General features: G+C 40.6%; 1 protein-coding gene across 2 annotated transcripts in view; it reads left to right on the top strand.

Moving 5' to 3' along the window:
• The window catches only part of RMDN2 (regulator of microtubule dynamics 2), a 68,467-nt gene extending 50,516 nt beyond the window's left edge, over positions 1 to 17,951 (top strand). For both annotated transcript variants that reach the window (XM_027113354.1, XM_027113355.1), the window contains 3 exons: positions 5,675 to 5,728; positions 5,817 to 5,897; positions 17,394 to 17,951. In XM_027113354.1, the coding sequence (XP_026969155.1) occupies positions 5,675 to 5,728; positions 5,817 to 5,897; positions 17,394 to 17,447 (189 nt within the window). In that variant the 3' untranslated portion in view covers positions 17,448 to 17,951. The remainder of the gene's footprint in view (positions 1 to 5,674; positions 5,729 to 5,816; positions 5,898 to 17,393) is intronic.
• The last annotated feature ends 1,711 nt before the right edge of the window (positions 17,952 to 19,662 follow it).

Genomic DNA, 19,662 nt, shown 5'->3' with positions numbered 1-19,662 from the left:
AACTCTAAATAGTAATGTGTGTGTATGCGCACATGAAAATGTGTGATACATCCACCCATTTAACCAACTTCCTGTTGGGCTAATCTCTTCATCTTTCTCTGGAACCAATTATGGAATCTTATAGATACTAAGATTTTTTTTCTTTCACCACCTGCCTACTTCAGGTTTGTAACAATGTAGACAAAACCAGGCTCTGATTTTGGTAACTGTCCAACATATTGTACAGGCTAATATTTTTTGTTATATTTTAGGGATTGATTTTGTAGAACTGAGAGAGAGTTTAGAGATCATATAATCTAAGATGGCAAATATGTTGCATTGCACTTCTCTGAACAGTGAAAAAATAAGTATTCTAAAATCAAGCATGAGCCCAATGGAAAAAAGTATGGGAATACAAGTACAAGGGCTGTAGGTTTCTTATTTTTTATTTAGTGTGATCTTTTTTGTTTTATAACAAAACAAGACCTCAGGAATGTAATTTCTTCCAGTGTCACACAATGGCAGGTCAAAAATAGGAGTGCATTATCATCACTTCACCTTTTTTCTACCATTGAGAATTAGTTCTCCCATGTTAAATTTTACAAGAATAGAGATCATGGTGCATTTAAGATAAATGATTTATAAAAGGTGCTATGTTCATTAGCAAAAAATTTATTTGAATTTGAAACCCATTTTTTCATAGTATCAAAGTTATAACTGGAGGGTCAGGTTTTCAGGACACTGCACGAAAGTTCTTAAAGTGCTTATGCACCTGAAGTATTACACAGATAAAAGTAGTAAGAGGCACAATAATGTAGGGTAAGGATTGCAAACTCTAGAACCAGAGCACCTGGTTAAATCCCAGTTCTACTTCTTACTGGCTGATTAACACTGAGCAAGTACTTAATCTCTCTCTCTCTCAATTTAATCAATAACATGGAGGTTATAGTTGTTGTGAAGTTGTTGTGAACAACCCTTCATAGTGTTGTTGTGAAGATTAAATGAGTTAATACAAGCAAATTGCTTAGAGAATGCCCAGCAACTCGTAAGTGCTCAATAAAAGCTCACAGAGTTTTAACTTCATTAAAATGTAAATACCTTGGCAGACCATCTTTGCGACCTCCCCATTTAGTTATGACTTAGATTGTCTGAAATGCATTCCATGGTGTTTGTCAAGAGGGCAAGAAGGCATCAGGAATGCTTCTCCCCTTATTTACTGCAACACCTGAGGGTATGAGGAGACTAAGGCGTGGAGGAACTAAGAAATCTAGGACGGAGAGGAGTGGAAAAGGAAGCAGCGCATACCTTGGATCCCACACCCCAAGAGAGTCTGCAACCCCCTGGTCCCAATAGGGAGTCACGTCATTGGAACCCAGACTGTAGAACTTCTGCACCCACTCCATGCCTCCAAAGAGGGTTCACAGGAATGAGTCCCCAGAGCCATCCAGTTCAGTCCTGTAGAGATCAAGAGCACTGGCTTTGGAATCAGACAGTTTGAGACCCGAACCTTTTCCTATATGTGTGACATGGGCATGTTTATTTCTCCCAGTCATAAATTTTTCATCTGTAAAGTAGGCATGCATAATAATACCTACTTTATCTGGTTTTTGTGAAAATTACATAAAATAATGCATGTAATTTTCTTGGCCCAGGATCTAGCACATTAAATGCACTAACTGAAAATAAATGTTGTTATTAGTTTGCTCATATAACAGGTGAAATCTGGTCCTCCACAGTCTCAAAGCATCTAGGGAGGTGGTTTTAGACCAGGAGTCATCTGTGAATCCCCTGCTGGAATTTTTTCAAGCTATAGCATGCTTCCCACCTCATCCAAAATTATGGCATGATTCCCTCGGTCAGTGGTTTTTAACCTTGTCTATACCTTAGAATCATCTGGAGAGCTTTAAAAAACGCCAGCCCAGGCCACAACCCAGACTAATTATTTCAGAATCTCTGACTATATTAAGGTATAGTTTATATACAATCAAATTTACCCATTTTCTGTGTAGTTCAGTGAAATTTGACAGATTGATATACTCGCATATCCATCTCCATTTCAAGATATAGAACATTTCCGTCGCCCTCAAGAGCTGTCCTTGCCCCTTTGCTGTCAGTTACCCCTGCCTCGTGCCCCAGGCAACCACTGATCTGTTTTCTGTCACTATAGCTTAGTTTTGCCTATTCGAAAATTTCGTATTAATGGAATCTTCGAGTTTGTACTTTGTGTGTGTCTGGCTTCTTTTGCTCAGCATAATGTTTTGAGCTGCAGTCATTCTATTGAGGGTATCTGTAGTTCTTTTTGTTTGCCTAGTAATGTTCTATCATATGGATATACCACAGTTTGCTCATGCATTTACCTACTGGTGGATGTTTTCATTGTTCCCGGCTTGGGGCTGTTATGAATAAAGCTTCTGTGAACATTCATTTGCAAGCTTTTGTGTAGACATGTTTTAAATCTTCTTGGATAAATACCTAGGAGTGGAATTGTGGGGTCATATGGTAAGGGTTTTTAAAGCTTGATCAGCGTTTTTAAAGTTCTCAAGGTCCTTCATGTGCAGCCCATGGCATGGTTAAGAACCACTGGATCGGTGTGTGTAGTAAATGACAGGTGGGGCAATGTTGGCTACCCTGATGTCACTCACTGTTTGCAGTCACATGATCCCTGAGTCTTCCTTAGTGGTTCCACCAGCTGCAGAGCTGTCTTCTGTGCCTTGATATGACAGAGGGCTGCTGCACGAGGTTATGAGGTGTTTTAAAAACAAAGCTAATTTATTCAGCAATGTTTATTAAGCACATACCTAGTCCAAATGAAGGGAACACAGAAATGACCAACACAGCTCCAGCCTCCAGGGAACTTGGACAACCAACACGAAGTAAACAGGTACAGTATTCTCTGCCAGGTGTTGTGATAGTGTTATAAGAGCATAGCTAGAAACTGCCCCTTAATCAGAACATTCTGTTGAGTAACACTACCTTCCTTGTTACTCAGCTAAGGCCTTTGGCAAAGGTCAGGATCTGCTCCGTTTTAGGACTTAGGTGTTGTTAGTAACCTGCCTATGTTCCTTTGGACTTTTTTTTTTTTAACCATGAGTACAAAAAGAGATGTTCTGATTTATGATCATTCTGGTTAATTTGACATAAGTGTTAAGGTGTATATGCAGAATTAAAACTCCAACATTAAAGAAATAAGAAGCTGCTGTGTGCATATGTTGGGGCAAGTTATCTATATAGGATTTGTTCAGAACTGGGGCAACTACTGGACATAGAAGGTACAATCGAATAAAGTTTCCTCTAGGTCCTTTTTTTTTTCTTCCACTTATACTTAAGTATAATTTGGCATGCAGCACTGTATAAGTTTAAGGTGTACAGCGTAATGATGTGACTTACATACATCACGAAATGATTATCACAGTAAGTTTAGTGAACATCAATCATCTCATGTAGACACAAAATTAAAGAAATAGAAAAAAAAATATTTTCCTTGTGATGAGAACACAAGATTTACTGTCTTAGCTTTCATATAACATAAGCAGTGTTAATTATATTGATCCTGTTGCACATTACATCCCTAGTACTATCTATCTTACAACTGGAAGTTATAACTTTTGGCTGCCTTCATCCAATTCCTCTCCCCTCCCAACACCCTCACCCCCACCTCTGGTAACCACAAATCTGATCTCTTTTTCTATGAGTTTGTTTGTTTGTTTTTGAAGCATAATTGACTTGCTACACTATGTTAGTTCCTGGTGCACAACATAGTGATTCGATATTTCTATACGTTTCAAAATGATCACCACGTTAAGTCTAGTTACCACCTGTCACCATACAAAGATATTATGTAATTATTAACTATATTCCCCACACCATACATTTCATACCTGTGACTTATTTATTTTGTAAATATACAAAAATTGTATTAGTGTGGCTCGAGAAATGCACTTAGTAAACTCAGAGAGTTACAATGGAAATAACCGGACAAGTAGAGAGGAAGTGGGAGGACCAGAACCCATCAGCACCATGGATGGCTCTATAGGACTTTCAAGACTCTGGCCAGGACTGGACTTCCTTCAGTCTGCCCGCAGCCTTGCTGTTTCACTAGCAGGTTCTAGGCCAGATCCACACACTGTTCATCTGCTCGGTCTGAAAGAGGTACACCCAGTCTGGCTTCCCAACCCAAGAGATTTTGTCCTCCTCTTCCTCCCAGGACCCTTCTCTTTGGGGTTCTGTAGAGAGTAAATGGCCTTTACAAGGGATGTGCTCCTGTAAGGTGCTGGAACCCTCCTCAGCACCCTGGGTCTTGCTTTCCCCTCCATTCGTATCCATCCTTAAAATGTACGTATCCTTTGACTCAGCAGCAATTCAACTTCTGGGAATCTCTCCTACACATGTAATCACATGCACACAAGCATATAGGAACAAGTATGTTCGCTGAACATTATTAGTAATAGTGAAAAATAAGTCTAAACGTCTAAGGGAGAACGCTTAATTTAATTATGGTATATGTGTAGTATGAAATGCAGCTCTTAGAAACAATGAGGGAGATCTTGTATGTGAACACAAAAATGTATCTGTGGTATGTTGTGGGGAAAAAGTTTTGGACCAATATGTAGGAAATGGTCCCATTAAAAAGTTTTTTTTCAAAAATCAGTTCCCTTTGGAGGGGGTGGGTTACTCTGCTTGGTAAAATGTCTGTAGGATGCATTTCTCAAACTGTTGGTAGTGGTTACCCCTGGGGGCTGAGATCGTAATTGAGAATAAGATTCTAACCGAGAAACTTTCACTTTTTAATTTTGGAAATGTCTGGATTGTTAGTGTGTTGTAAAACAAACATATTTTTATAAATTTTTTAAAGTATCCTTCTTTTGGGTTCTGTGTCCCTCTGTGTTGGGGGCCGGGTTGGGTTGGGAGCTTCCTTGCATAGACCTTTACAACAGCAAAACCTGGCTCCGATGCAAAGATTGACTTAGGTTCTAAGAAGAGCTCTCTAGTAGCAACACCATATACCTGGCGGAATTCTTATTTACGAGAGATAGAGAAAAGGAGCTGGTACGTAAGACATTAGTAGATGAGGAGTAAAGTACCTTTATAATACCCACTTATTAAAATCTGCAAGGAGGTCTGCTACTTGGACTAGTTATTTTAAGCATCTGCATTTTCTTTGAAAGAACTTGATGTGATGGACCTCAGTTATTATTCAGCTCATATGGAGTGTGTTGAGATCATAAGAAATCAAATATTAATGTAGTGGAAGATGCTTGCCATGTGATGTCAGTCACGTTCTACTCGTGCTTCCCAAAGAGATTGTAGGGACTTGTCCTGGGGAGAGTGTATCACCAGTTGTTTTGTCCCTGAAAGAAAAAAACACAAAAGATAGAGAAGGGGAAGTGAGGAAGATGGTTATACAAAGGATGGTTATACCTTTGTTTTGTATAACAAAGGTTATACAAAATCTTAAAGTATCTCATTGCTTTGTAAACTTTATGACCACAATAATAATTCTATTTTAATGGATAAGCTCAAAAGCTATATTTCTACCCAAAGGATACTTGAGCTAATAAAATGATTCACATGTGACACAACCACCCTAAATTCTTAGGGCAATTTGGTTAATGTCTGATTTATTGAAATATATCTACTTTACTTATTGTTTTAGTATTTCCCTGTTATTCTCTTTTCTGTTTTCTCTGAAAATCAGGTCGAAGAACTACACCCTGGGTTTTCTAAGTCCAATTACATGTTCTTGGCCAAGGTAACGAAGACCACAATTTTATGATCACTTTGACTTCATTACACAAAAATGTGATTAAGCTTCATATTGATTATTTTTTCATTTCTAGTGTTATATTGATCTTGAACAAACAGATACTGCTGTGAAGTTCTGTAATATGGCAGTGTTGCTTCCTTGTGTTACCAAAGAGGTAAGTCCATACGGTGACAAGGAGCACTGTTATTTTATTAGTATGATTCCAGCCTCAAATATGAACAACCGGCTTAGATACATCTGGAAGTTTTTGCTATCCTAAAACATAATGACTTGGATTTAACATGTACTATGACGTTTTAAAAATTGCTATAGGGGGCTTCCCTGGTGGCGCAGTGGTTGAGAGTCCACCTGCCGATGCAGGGGACGCAGGTTCGTGCCCTGGTCCGGGAAGATCCCACATGCCGCGGAGCGGCTGGGCCCGTGAGCCATGGCCGCTGAGCCTGTGCGTCCGGAGCCTGTGCTCCGCAACGGGAGAGGCCACAACAGTGAGGGGCCTGCGTACTGCAACAAACAAACAAACAAACAAACAAACAAATTGATATAGGTAACCCTTCCCCAGGAGACCCCTTGTATCTTTAAGGAGCACACAAATCGTGGGCTAGCAGGTAAAACATTGTGATGCATGTTAGGTGTTACACAGCAGGGAGTGGGAAGGGCCCCACGAGGAAGGATGGAGGACAGCATGATTCTGGGGAGCTGGTGATTAAACTGGGGTAGGCAGCAAACAAACTAGACAGGCTGCCGCCTTACAGCAGGAGGAGGCTGTGTGCAGTTGCCACTGTCAGTCCCCAGCGCACAGCACGTGGTGGCTGTCGAAGGCCGTGAAGAGGACTAAAAATATGCACTAACATTTTCTTGGTCTTTGAACACCATTAATGTAAAAGAAGGTGTCGCATTGCTTCTTGCCTTTTTCCCACTAATTCAGAATTCTGGACGTGCTGTAAGTTTTAGGAGTTTCACAGCATTAACAATTCAGTCTGTGTTCCTGTGTACTGGAATTGCGGGAACAAAAGGAAATGAATAAATGTTTTCCTGCTCCCTTCTCATAGCACATAAACATTATCAACCTGTGAATCGCAACTGAATAGAAATACCTCAGAAATAAGTACTCCTCCTCTGCTGTTGGAGCAATACAGGCTTCAGCGTTTGTTGTGATCTGGAACATAAACACGTAAGACATGCCCACTGCCCTCTAGGAGCCTGTAGCCTAGAAGGGAACATAAGGTATATATCCAAATAAAGGGAGCTCAGGGTAGAAAGCATGAAGTGCTCAGAGAGGTACAAATCATTGGTTATGGACATATTGAAAAGGGGGAAATTATTTTCACCTGGAAGAGATCAGCTAGCATCAGAGGTGGACCTGGAAAGACCTATATAACGTGGAGGTGTGGGCGAAGCACGTCACAGGCGGTGAACAGAAACACAGAGGTGGAGAAGCAAAGGTTTGTTTGCCTGGAGTGGAAGGACTATTCAGGGCAGTCATGGGAAATAAGTCTGGAAAGGGGAAGTGAAACAAGACCTGCGCAGGACCTTCCAGGTTCAGGGATGCCTGTGTCTGTATACAGGGCTCAGCAGCAGCCACCTGCGCAAGGGCTTGGCCTGCTTCTGTGTTTGGGATTTCCTACGGGGTTCATTGTCCTTCTAACTCTAATCCCTGGTTGGCTCCATTGGTGAATAGGAAATACAAAACAGCACTCTTTATCTAAAAGACAGTTTGTGTAACTTTTTCAGCAGGAAACAGATTTTGTCCCTCGCGTTGCTTGCTCCGTGTTAGTGGTTGGGACCCTACTGTCTTTTACATCTCTCCTGAACGATGCCAGTTTGGGTTACATGCAGTCCTTTTAAACTGAGTGTCTATGCATTCTTACTAGAATAGGAGATTAAAATACAATATGATAGTGAGGTACCTGGTTTGATATGCAGATGTTTATGCATGACATTCAGCGCTCTCACAGGCGGTCTAATATTGACCAGCTTCAGGGTTTGATCCTTGGTCCCTAAGTCTTCTCTCCCCTTTCCTTCTCCCTACCTGCCAAACCTATCCTCCATGGCTTCAAATACTACGTACCTGCCAGGGGTCCTCAAATTTGCGTCTCTAGACCTCTCCTCTGAGTCTGGACCTGATTATCCAACAGCCTGCTTGACATCTCTGCTTGGATGACTCATAGACATCTCACACTCAACTAGTCATCAGGCCTTTGCATCTGCTCTTCCTTCATCTGCCCCTCTTAGTAAATAGCACCTCCACCCACCCAATTAGAAAAGCTGGGAATGATCCTTGACACATCCTTATCCCTCAGCCCCCAAACCCAGATGTCTACCCAGACACCAAGTTCTCGTAGTTCTTCTTTTTTTTTTTTTTTTTTAAATTTATTCATTTAAATTTAGTTATTTTTGGCTGTGTTGGGTCTTCGTTGCTGCGTGCGGGTTTTGTCTAGTTGCAGCGAGCGGGGGGCTACTCTTCGTTGTGGTGCATGGGCTTCTCATCGCAGTGGCTTCTCTTTTTGCGGAGCACCGGCTCTAGGCGTGCAGGCTTCAGTAGTTGCAGCATGCGGGCTCAGTAATTGTGGCTCAGGGGCTCTAGAGCACAGGCTCAGTAGTTGTGGCGCACGGGCTTAGTTGCTCCGTGGCATGAGGGATCTTCGCAGACCAGGGCTCGAACCTGTGTCCCCTACATTGGCAGGAAGATTCTTAACCACTGCACCACTAGGGAAGCTCTCTCGTAGTTCTTCTAATACATGCCTTGAGACATCCAACTGTTCTCTCTCTCTCTCTCTCTGTCTCTCTCTCTCCACCCACCACTCCAAGCAGGGCACCACCCTCTTTCACCTGAGCTACGATCATAAGAGCCTCCCAACTGGTCTCACAGCTCCTTGCCCCCTGCCCAGTCATTCTTGGCTCCCAATATTAGCCAAAGCCACAGATTAAACATAACCTTCGCATGTCGCTTCCCTGCTTGAAAACCTTTTGCTTTTAGGATGAAGTTCAAAATTTTTAGCATGCCCGTCAGGGCTCTGATCTAGCTCCTCCCAATCTCTTAAGCTTCATATGTTCCCCTCTCTCCCCTCCTCTACACTGTGTTCTTTCCCGCCTTGCGCCCTTGGGGCACAGTGTTCCCCCTTTTGGAAACATTCCCCTACAAACCCTCCATTCCCTTCACCAGCTTTATTCCTACTCATCCTTCAAGCCTCACCATCAATGTCATTTCTTCAGGAAAGATTTCCTTGACACTCCCAGGCAAGAAAGTACCTCATACTTTTCCTTCATGCCATTTAGCACAGTTGTGATTATATAGTTATTTGTGTGGTTGGTTCATGAAAGTAGCAACCAGGTGTGTTTCATTCATCACTCTCTTCCTAGTGCCAAATGTACTGCCTGGCGTATAACAAGGACTCAGTAAGTACTGGTAGGAAGACTCAATAAAAGTGCTAATAGTAATAATAAATAGAACCGGTAATAAATGTAACTAAGAAAGCTGAGCAGTGTGGAACTATTTATGTAATAAGCACAACAGCCTTAGCAAATATTTCCCGCATTACTTATTTTTTCCAGTGATTTGTATTCCTAGCAGTTTTTTTTCAAGTGGTTAATGTACCGTCAGGAATATCTCAATTTCTTTTTCAGTTAGAAAATCGAATGAGGCAAGTTATCTATAGTACCCACTCTGTCTGTAAAGGTTTTCCAGGTTGAAGTATATCCCATTAGTGATTTTGCTGACCCACTTGTTTATTTCCAAAATATCTAGCATTGGCACTCATTACAGCGAAGGCAGCCCAGCCATCGCTTTTCTCTCCCTCCTGTGAACTTGCATAACATTTGTGCTTCTTTCTGTGGCACTCGTACCCTCTTCCTGGCATCGCAGTCATTTGTGAACGTGACTTCTGTCCTTATCAAGGAGCTTGGAGCTCATCATACTGCACTTAATATCGGGAATGTCAGCCCTTGGGCCTCTAGAGCCCAGATTCATGCACATAAGCCATTTTACAGTTTCAGAATCTGAAATTACAGTATTTTATTATTCATGTGGACTTTTCTTGACCCTAGATAGGTAATGTCAGCTCCTGAGAAACATTTCTTCTTTTAAAATTAAAGGGAGTCCTGTGTCTAAGGCAGTGTGAGAATGATCACTGAGTGAAATAACAACAATGCTGGCAGCCTGAAAATTGTTTGCCTGGAGGAAGAGTCCAAGTTATTGACTCAGAGCACACTGAGAAAGCACAAATATAAAAAGCATTGTGTGATATGTTGTGCTACAATGAGGGATATGCTAATCCGGTAAAGAAAAATACTTTTAAAATTGTTATAATATTTTGAAGTGATATTAATCACTCTTCTAAGGCAAACAGACTCTTATTGGACAGTAAATACAATGTATCAGAAACAACCACAGGGAGAAGATGCCTCTGGGAGGGCAGAAAGTAAAGAACTTCTTTATATTTAGCAAGTGGTGTAGTTGTCTTTGAAATTACCTGTAGTTTAAGTCCTGGGCTGCATTTCCAACCTGTTCTATAGATTGAAAATCATCACTCTCCTTAGTAACCACTCTTAATAATAAAATCCTAATTTTTTTTTTTTTTTTTGGCTGCACCACACAGCTTGTGGGTTCTTAGTTCCCCAACCAGGGATCGAACCCAGGGCCCTGGCAGTGAGAATGCCAAGTCCTGACCACTAGACCACCAAGGAATTTCCTAAAATCCTAATTCTACTTTAAATGTTCTATCTTAATTAAGACCTCATATTTGATTACCTTAATTAAGACATCGTGTTTTCAGGTAAGTTTAGAAAGTATAGTTAGTCCACAACTCTTCACCTGTCTTCCTGTTCTAGGGATGCTACAACTCAGAGGGGTGGCTGGATCACTTACCAAAATCCAGCAGTGTTGTCCAGGGTCTCATTTGTTAGAAATTCATATTTGCCTATTTCTTTCTGGTTTAAATGTATATCTTATGCATTAACTCATCTGTGTTCTCCATGCCTGGAGAATTAATTCTTCCTATACATTAAAAAACAATCAATAAAGCCATTTCAGAGTGGACAGAGTGGACTTTCCCACTGTCTGAACAGACATTTCGTGAATTATAGGCAGGCAATGTTATTCTGTTTACACCCTCCTGTTTCTACTCTTTTGTCTCCTACCTTCTATTCATCTGCATTCGAAATATATTATTTCTTAAGCTTTCTCAGTATGTAATGGCCTTAGCTGTATACTTTAAGTTGATCTTAAAAATACCTTAAAGAAATTTCTTAGCCTTCCTTGTAATTAATTTTCTTAAAATAACTGATGATGTAGAATCAGTTTGGGATCAGTTATTTTTAATCAGTATGCAGTCTAGTAAAGTTGATGTTTGATAAATCATTACCCAAATGCTTAGAGCATAATGATTTAATATAAATGAGTCTCTCTCTTATTTATCTCTGTAGCATAGAGCATTGATGTATTTAATCAAAACATAATATTTTCTGACTCTTTCAGATCAAATAAATCTGTGTTTTTGAATGTGTGTTTGAGTGAGTGAAAAAAATTACCTTTATTCATTTATCTTGCAAATATGGTGATGCTCTGCCAGAGGCTTGGGATACAGTGAGAAGAAAAACAGATCCTATCCTTGCCACCATGAATTCTGTAGTCTAGGGGAGAAGGCAGGCACTGAACAAGTAATAGCAATAAAGTGTGATGAGTGTAATGGAAATAAAATCACAGAGATTTATGAGAAAATAAAACTGGGACTGCAACCTGGACCGGGGGCTAAGAAAGGCCTTCCTGAGGTTTTGATAGGTAACCTGAGATTCTAAGGAAATTAAAATTTAAACCCAATGGTTTAAATCTTTAAGACTTTCTTGGGTATGGGGGGCTTGTTAAAAATATGGATTCCTGTCCTTCTTCTAGAGAGAAAGAAGCTCTGCGCTGCAGAGCGTGATGACAGCAACCTCACTATCAATGTGACTCACTCAGGTTTCTGTCCGTTGAGTTCTGCTCTGCCGGCTTAGTGCTCAGGCTGTCCCTGAGTAAGAAAACAGAGGAAGGCAGGTGGCAGCTGGGTTCTTGGCATTGCAGCCACAGGAAATGATGACCTTTGAGGACATGGCTGTGGACTTTACTCAGAAAGAATGGGCCTGCTGGACCCATCTCAGGGGAAGCCGTGCAGAGACATGATGCTAGAAAACACCAGTCATTGGCTCTCCCTTGGGTGTGAGCTCTGAAATCAGATGTGACTTCCCAGTTGGTTCAAGGGGAAGAGCTGAGGTGGGGGAGGGAGAAGATTTCCCCAAGGCCAGCGTCTAGGCTGGAAAGTCTTAAAAACTAGGACATAACTTCCCTGCAGAATATCTGCAGGAAGGAGCCATCTAATGTCATGGTAAGTTCGTGAGGGTGAGGTCTGTTTCTCTACATTAGAACTGATCCGCAAGTGGGGTAACTGAGGAATGCAGAACGATCTCATGACTTCAGTTTGAGGTGAAAGTGTGCTGTCTCAGCAGAAAGGTTTGGGTAGTTTGAATCTGAGGAAGAAAGGAGTAACCTGAGCTCACAACCATAGTCTGGGTTCTTACAAGAGGACATTTGCATAAATATGGTCAAACATCAAGTGCTTGAAACATAATGAAGGCCTCAAAATTACTCAGATAACTGTACAGTGGACATGCTGCAAAGGAGAAGACTTCTGTACCTGCAGGAGAGTCACACACCCTGTGAAAGTAACCAGGGGGGCAAAGACTTTAACTAGAGGTTATCAATGAAGGAATGAGCATAAAATTCATATGTAGCAGAATGAATAGATGAATGGATGTGGACAGATCTTCAACAGCCTCTCATCTCCTCAGTAGCAGAGATTTCACACTGGAGAGGAGTTCTCTGAATATAGTGAGAATGGGGAAATATTCACTCACAGCTCCACATTGACTGAACAAGTGTTAACGCACACTGGAGAGAAGCCCCGTAAATGTAACGAATGTGGGAAACACTTTAGCCAGAGAGCTACCTTTTGTTCACACCAGAGACAAACCCTTTGCAATCATTATGGAAATGCCTCCAGTAATAATTCATCCTTCAAATGACACAAGTGAATCACACTGCAGAGAAGCCATAAGAATATCATCTATGTGGTAAAGCCTTAGTTGATGCTCTAACCTTAGCCATAAAACAGCATACACTGGAGAGGAACCCTAGAGACGTAATGAATTTGAAGGAACCTTCAGTCCCAGCTCTAACCTTTATAGACACCAGAGAGTTCACGCAGGGGAGAAATGCTGCAGCCTTCAGCCATCTCTCAGGCCTTGGTCTGCACAGAAAACTCAAACAGGAAGGGACACAGCAAGTCTTTACCAGGAGGAGGAAGCCATTTGGGAAATACCAGACAATTCATGCTGGAGACGCAATTCAATGAAATAAACATGGGAAACCCATTACTCATAGAGCAGCACTCCAGGGCACGTGAGGACTTCTACTGTATCAGACACTCTCAGTGTCATGAATGAAATGATCTCACCTTAGTCAGCCTTAAAGTTCTCACACTTGGGAGTTCCTTAAGCCTCAAGTCAATGTAGAAATGCCTTCATCTGGATTTTATATAAGAAAATTCATACTCAGGGAAAAAAAATACTCTATCAAGAAGAACCCTTTAGTACACAATTCAACATATAATTAGACTTCTGCCAAATGACATATTACTGAAAATAATACCATGTAAAGATGTAGAACTGTGATGCATTCTTAGAAAAGTTGAATGCAGATTTTGGTGAGATGTAATAAACAATGTGATAACCCCTCTTCAGTAGATTAATAAGAGTTGTTGCTGAAAAATCTAATACATGGGTATTTGTCTTTAAAAAAATCATGAGGGCTTCCCTGGTTGCGCAGTGGTTGAGAGTCCGCCTGCTGATGCAGGGGACACGGGTTCGTGCCCCGGTCCGGGAGGATCCCACATGCTGCGGAGCGGCTGGGCCCGTGAGCCATGGCCGCTGAGCCTGCGCGTCTGGAGCCTGTGCTCCGCAACGGGAGAGGCCACAACAGTAAGAGGTCCGCATATTGCAAAAAAAAAAAAAAAAAAAAAAAATCATGAAACATTATGGTGAGTAATTGAGGCATTTTCCTTTACTGCATCGCTGTTGATCAGCTGATCAGTTTCAGTTTTGTACGCAACTGTAAACGTATTTACAAGGACTTTGTGTAATCAGAAAATACCTTTTAATGTAACGGAAAAAGCGTAGAATACAAAACATGTGTTCTAATTATTCTATTTGTGTTTAAATATGTACCCACATGGCAAGGGTGAATGGAAACATGGACAAACAAGCACAGTTTATAAGTGATTCAGATATCCCAGGTGATACTGATGGGGGTGGTATACACACCATATTTTATTAAATAGAAATAGAAAGATAAATAGAAAGGTTTGGAGTTGAGAAATATGTGAAAAAGCACTGTATCAAGTGTACAATATTGCTGAAATGTTGAGTTTTTGAGAGAGAGAAGAGATGAGAGCCTTGTATACCTTTTTCTTAAAAGCAAGAGAAAACCATTAGAGGGTCTTAAGCAGCAAGTAAAACAATGAGATTTTTAGAAGGACGCAATAGCTACCATGTGGAGATTGACTTGGATGGGAGGAGAGCAAAATTGGAGTTGGAATACAATTTAGATAACTTCTGCAATGACACAAACATGAGCTGATGACCTGGACCAAGATGATGGCAGCAAGGAGTGAAGAGATGAGGACTGATTCAACAGATTTGTAGGTAGTATTGTCTACAGGACTTGGATATTGAAGATGGAGGACTCAAGAATGACATCTCGGTTTCTGGCATGGGAACCTGACCAGGGCAGGTGGCAGTACCCTTTATGGACACAGGGAATATTGGAGAACCAGATTTGGTAGACAAGGAGAGTTCAGTTTTGGACATTTGGAGTTTGTGTTTGTGAGATTTTCAGATCCATTAAGTGATTGAATATTTGGCATATAAATGTCTGAAACCACAAGTATGGCAGAGATCATCCAGAGAGGTTATATAGTGTGTGAAAAGCAGAGGGCAAAGGATCAACCCTGAGAAACTCCAGTGTAATGGGAGGGAAAGAAACCTACAAATGAGATTGAAGGAAGTGGCCAAAGATGACAGGACTCCAGAATCCAAGGGACGGCGGAAGTGGTCAACTCTGTCAGACACTCTAGGGGAGTCAAGACTGTAATGAGCAGATGAAGTTAATGATGCCTATGTCATTGGTGATCTTAACCCAGACTGTTTCAGTGGAACAGTATAGGAGGCAACAGAGCGCAGAGCACTAGAGGTGAGAAAATCCAGTCAGTACGTGCAGACACTGCTCCAATAATTTGATGGGAAAGAGAGGAGAGATGTAAGGTAGAAGTTAAAGCAGTGCTTGAATTGAGAAATAGTTTTGTTTTGGATGGAAAATCTAGGAGCATATTTAAATAGTAATGAGAAAGAGCCAGCAAAGAAGGAAGGGTTCAAGAAAGACTAGAGAGGGGGGAGATAACTGATAAAATTAGGTCACCAGGAAGTCGGAGACGGTGGGATCCAAAGCACATTAAGGTCCTGTCCTTTTGTCACAGGCTAGATAGAGGAATCGATGGGTTTGTAGTGAACCAGGGTAAGTGCCCCAGGGGGGAAAGGGTTTTAGTCTTTGAGTGAGAGTAGGAGGGTGTGGAATCTAAGGTGGGTAGAAAATAAGTCAAGGCAGGAAAAAGCTGATAGAGAACAAGAAGGATAAAATCGCTCCATGAACCTATTGAAGGTTGAAAATTTGATGTATTAAGCGTAATTGGATAAATGACCCCAAAGGATAGGCAGTGTTCAGAGAACAGGATGCCTATTTCAGAGGTGGAGCAGTTTTAGGTCTGACACAGCCCAGGGTGCACTCGCAGGGGTGGTGGGGAAGATGAGGAGACACCCTTCTAAAAGGCTGGGATACACGGGCCGTGGGAACAGTGAAGTCTCCAACAGTGGTGGCGGAACTCGGTGTGGAGACCAAGGCACCAAAGTCATAAAAAATAAAAGTAAAAGGAGAGTGACCAGGAGTTTGTTAACAGCTATAAGAAATGGTCGAGAGCAATTATCCTGTACCACTGGCTCTAACCACTCCCTCATCCTCTTCCCGAGCCCCTCAGAAATATTCTTTTAGCAAATACATTGCTGGTTATGCAGAAATGACTTCAAAACAAGCCTTCTAACAGGGGTTCCAGGGAGCTCTGTCTGGGAAAAAGGGGAGGAGTGTGAGGTTGAGTCAGGGAAGAGAGACTAGAGAAGAGCAGTTTTGGGGTGAGCACTGAAGAGGATTCATGATCTGAAGGGGGTACATTTGGGGCAGTGACAGAGGAAAGCATGACTGGAGGTGCTGCTTTTAGTTGGTGGGGGGTTTCTTAAGCTAAAAGGCACTGCCAGTGTCCTCTATCCATTAAAAATAAATTAATTAAAGACTTAGGTGGAAACCCTGGGAAGGAGGTAAAGTGGGAGGGGTGTGTGTGTGTGTGTGTGTGTGTGTGTGTGTGTGTGTGTGTGTTGGCAGTTGGATTGGGTGGGAGTTGAAGGAATTCTTTGTGGTGCCTGAGGGCAAATATTGCTAAGCCATGATCTTAATTTTAAATCTTTTATTGTAGTTTAAGCATATTCATTTCTTCAGGCATCTAGTTGAAATAAGTCTCTCATCTACATAAGAAATTGGTTCCTAGATTTGGGAAATTGTTACTGAGCTCCGGTGTCTAACCACTTGTTTAACAGGCATTTATTTAGGGTCTTCTAGGTACCAGGCACTGAGCTGGCCCTAGGATTACAAAGATAAACATGAATTATGGCTTTTTATAAGTTCTTTTAAATAATGCATCACTATCATAGATTCATTAACCATATTTTCTTACAACCTTCAAAAATATTGATTTGATAGAAGGTATACTCCTAGTTGATCAGACACTACAGTAGAATCAGTGTGTTAATGTTTATGATTAAACCTATTAAAGAACTTCCAGTTTTTAAAAAAATCTGGCTAACAGCTACTTCCAAAATCTACCTTGTCCAGTTTTCCTCATCTGTTTATTTTAAATGTGTTAACATTCCTTAAATCCTTTCTGATCGATGCTCAGTGTCTGTTAAACACAAAAGCGCATAGGAGTACCTTACCATCTGAATTTGTTTCTAGTCTTCCTAACTTCCACACTTGTTTTAAGGAAATAACACATGTGGAGTCCTATAAAACATATTACATGATTTTTAATCTTAAATATAAACTACCTGATAAAGTAGGTAGTTTGGATCTTGTAGTGGAATCTTGTCTGGATCTTACAGAGGAATCTCAGATTTCTTCAAATTCTGCTGCTAGGGCCAGGACCTCTTCCACACGTTACAGTTGAAGAAGAAAACAGTGTTATCATTAACACGCTGGTGGATCCAGTGTGTCAGCTTCTATAGAAGGGGCTCACCTTCCTGTATCCACCACTCCAGACCAGCTGGAGGAAGAGCCTGGAAATCACTCCCCACATCACTTATATTTTCAGAGATCTGATTCATGCCTGGTCCTAAGAAATGCACAGTTTCTTTGTAATGGTCTTTAAAAGAGTATTCCCTCATTCAACAAAAGTCTACTTCAAAGTACCTAGAGTATGAGGTTGAATGTGTGAAATCTTTTTGTGTATTTGTATTTTCTTTATAGGATAAAGATGCACAGAAAGAGGTGAAAAAAATAAACACTTCCTTGAAGAGGTAAATAAAAGAACTTGCTCTTCAACAAATCAGATGTGGTCTACTAAAATTTAAATTAATCAAAGTTGTGTTTTTTTATTATCCTTTTTTCTTTTTTGATGTAAGGGTAATGTGCTCAGATATCAAGGCAAAATCACGTTTCTGCAGAAGGCATTCCACTAGTAGCACTACAAAACTAATCATGTTATTTGGAGGAATCTATTTCCTATAATGTCACTACAAAATGATCTTTAAACATGTACGCTTTAAATTTTTCCTATTAAATTATAGTCTTCAGAATAAAATATTTAAGTCAATTCAATAAAATGAACTCAAGTGAGTGTTTTATTGCTGCTTCAGTGGTAACTTTACAAAACAAAACAATTTCATTAACGTGAATGAAAAATGGAAAAAAAGGCGAAGGACATGAACGAGTTGTTGATAGGAGAGGAAAAACAAAAGGGGAAATATAACTAGTAATTTTAAAAATGTGAAGAAAATTACAATAAGATACTGTTTTACCATCAAATTAGCAAGGATTTCTTTTTTTCTTTAAAGAAACGTTCAATGCTGGCAGTGATGCCATGAGATGGACCATTCTCATACACTGCTGCTGGGAGGGCATTTTGACACAAACATTTGGTAAAGTGTATCTAGAACCTTAAAAATATAAAAACTCTTTAATCTTGTAATTTCATTTTATGGAAATAATCTTAGAGAGAAAGTACACTTATGCACAAATGTTCATAACAACACTATTTTTTACAGCAAAACACTGTGTCCAGCAGTAAGAAAGCAGTTAATCATATTTGAATAAAACTGTAATAGAATATTATTTTGACATTAAAAATAATTTCAAAAATGACATAGGGAAATGCACAGACAATCTTAAGTTCAAGTAGAAGACAAATTAGTATACACACATGATCTCAACTATATGAAAATGTGCGTAGAAAATCATCTATTAGAAATACACTAACCTGGTAGTTGTTCATATTTCTGTGGAGTTGTGTTTGATTTCTAATATTTCCCAATTTTTAATAATTAAACTAAAAGGACTTTTTTAACATTTTTATTGGAGTATAATTGCTTTACAATGGTGTGTTAGTTTCTTCTTTACAACAAAATGAATCAGTTATATATATACATATGTTCCCATATCTCTTCCGTCTTGCATCTCCCTCCCTCCCACCCTCCCTATCACACCCCTCCAGGCGGTCACAAAGCACCGAGCTGATCTCCCGGTGCTATGCGGCTGCTTCCCACTAGCTATCTACCTTACGTTTGGTAGTGTATATATGTCCATGCCTCTCTCTCGCTTTGTCACAGCTTACCCTTCCCCCTCCCCATATCCTCAAGTCCGTTCTCCAGTAGGTCTGTGTCTTTATTCCTGTCTTACCCCTAGGTTCTTCATGACATTTTTTTCCCTTAAATTCCATATATATGTGTTAGCATACGGTATTTGTCTCTCTCTTTCTGACTTACTTCACTCTGTATGACAGACTCTAGGTCTATCCACCTCATTACAAATAGCTCAATTTCGTCTCTTTTTATGGCTGAGTAATATTCCATTGTATATATGTGCCACATCTTCTTTATCCATTCATCCTATGATGGACACTTAGGTTGTTTCCATCTCTGGGCTATTGTAAATAGAGCTGCAATGAACATTTTGGTACATGACTCTAAAAGGATTTTTAAATTGAACTTACCTAGCAGTGATTTCTAGATTCCCCACTACCCTTTAACCAGCCTTATCCTGGAAATCAGGTCAAAGCTTAAATTTACTGTTTGCTATCCCAAATGCACGGACACACATACACACTTACGCACTCAATTTCAAGCCTTGACTTAGTGATACCAGTTAATCAATCTGAACTAGTTTCTCCCTCTTGTCTTTTATAATGGCCCATCGAGATACCTAAATCAATCCAACTGATTCTTGCCCAAACTCTGACAATTGGTCTAACACTGAAACTACTAGCTGGAAGGGACAAGAGTTTTACAGGTACCCTCATGGATACACAGTATCCACAAGGCCATGGCTACCTCTAGCTGTCTCTAAACAGCTAGGCGAATGTGCAAGTCGAGACAGGTGATTCTAGCAGCAGAAAATAATGTAGAATCAACCACATTGTAGGCTTTGTAGGAGCAGCTCATTCCAGCAGAGAGTGGTACAAAGACTTCCGCTAAGAATTATGAGAAACAGCGGGAACGCTCTTTGGTGATGGTGGGACTTG

This window comes from Aethalodelphis obliquidens, unplaced genomic scaffold (genome assembly GCF_003676395.1).
Source record: "Aethalodelphis obliquidens isolate GAN/ISIS:26980383/991018 unplaced genomic scaffold, ASM367639v1 scaffold12, whole genome shotgun sequence".
Taxonomy (NCBI): domain Eukaryota; kingdom Metazoa; phylum Chordata; class Mammalia; order Artiodactyla; family Delphinidae; genus Aethalodelphis; species Aethalodelphis obliquidens.
This window is presented reverse-complemented; position numbering and strand designations above follow the sequence as displayed.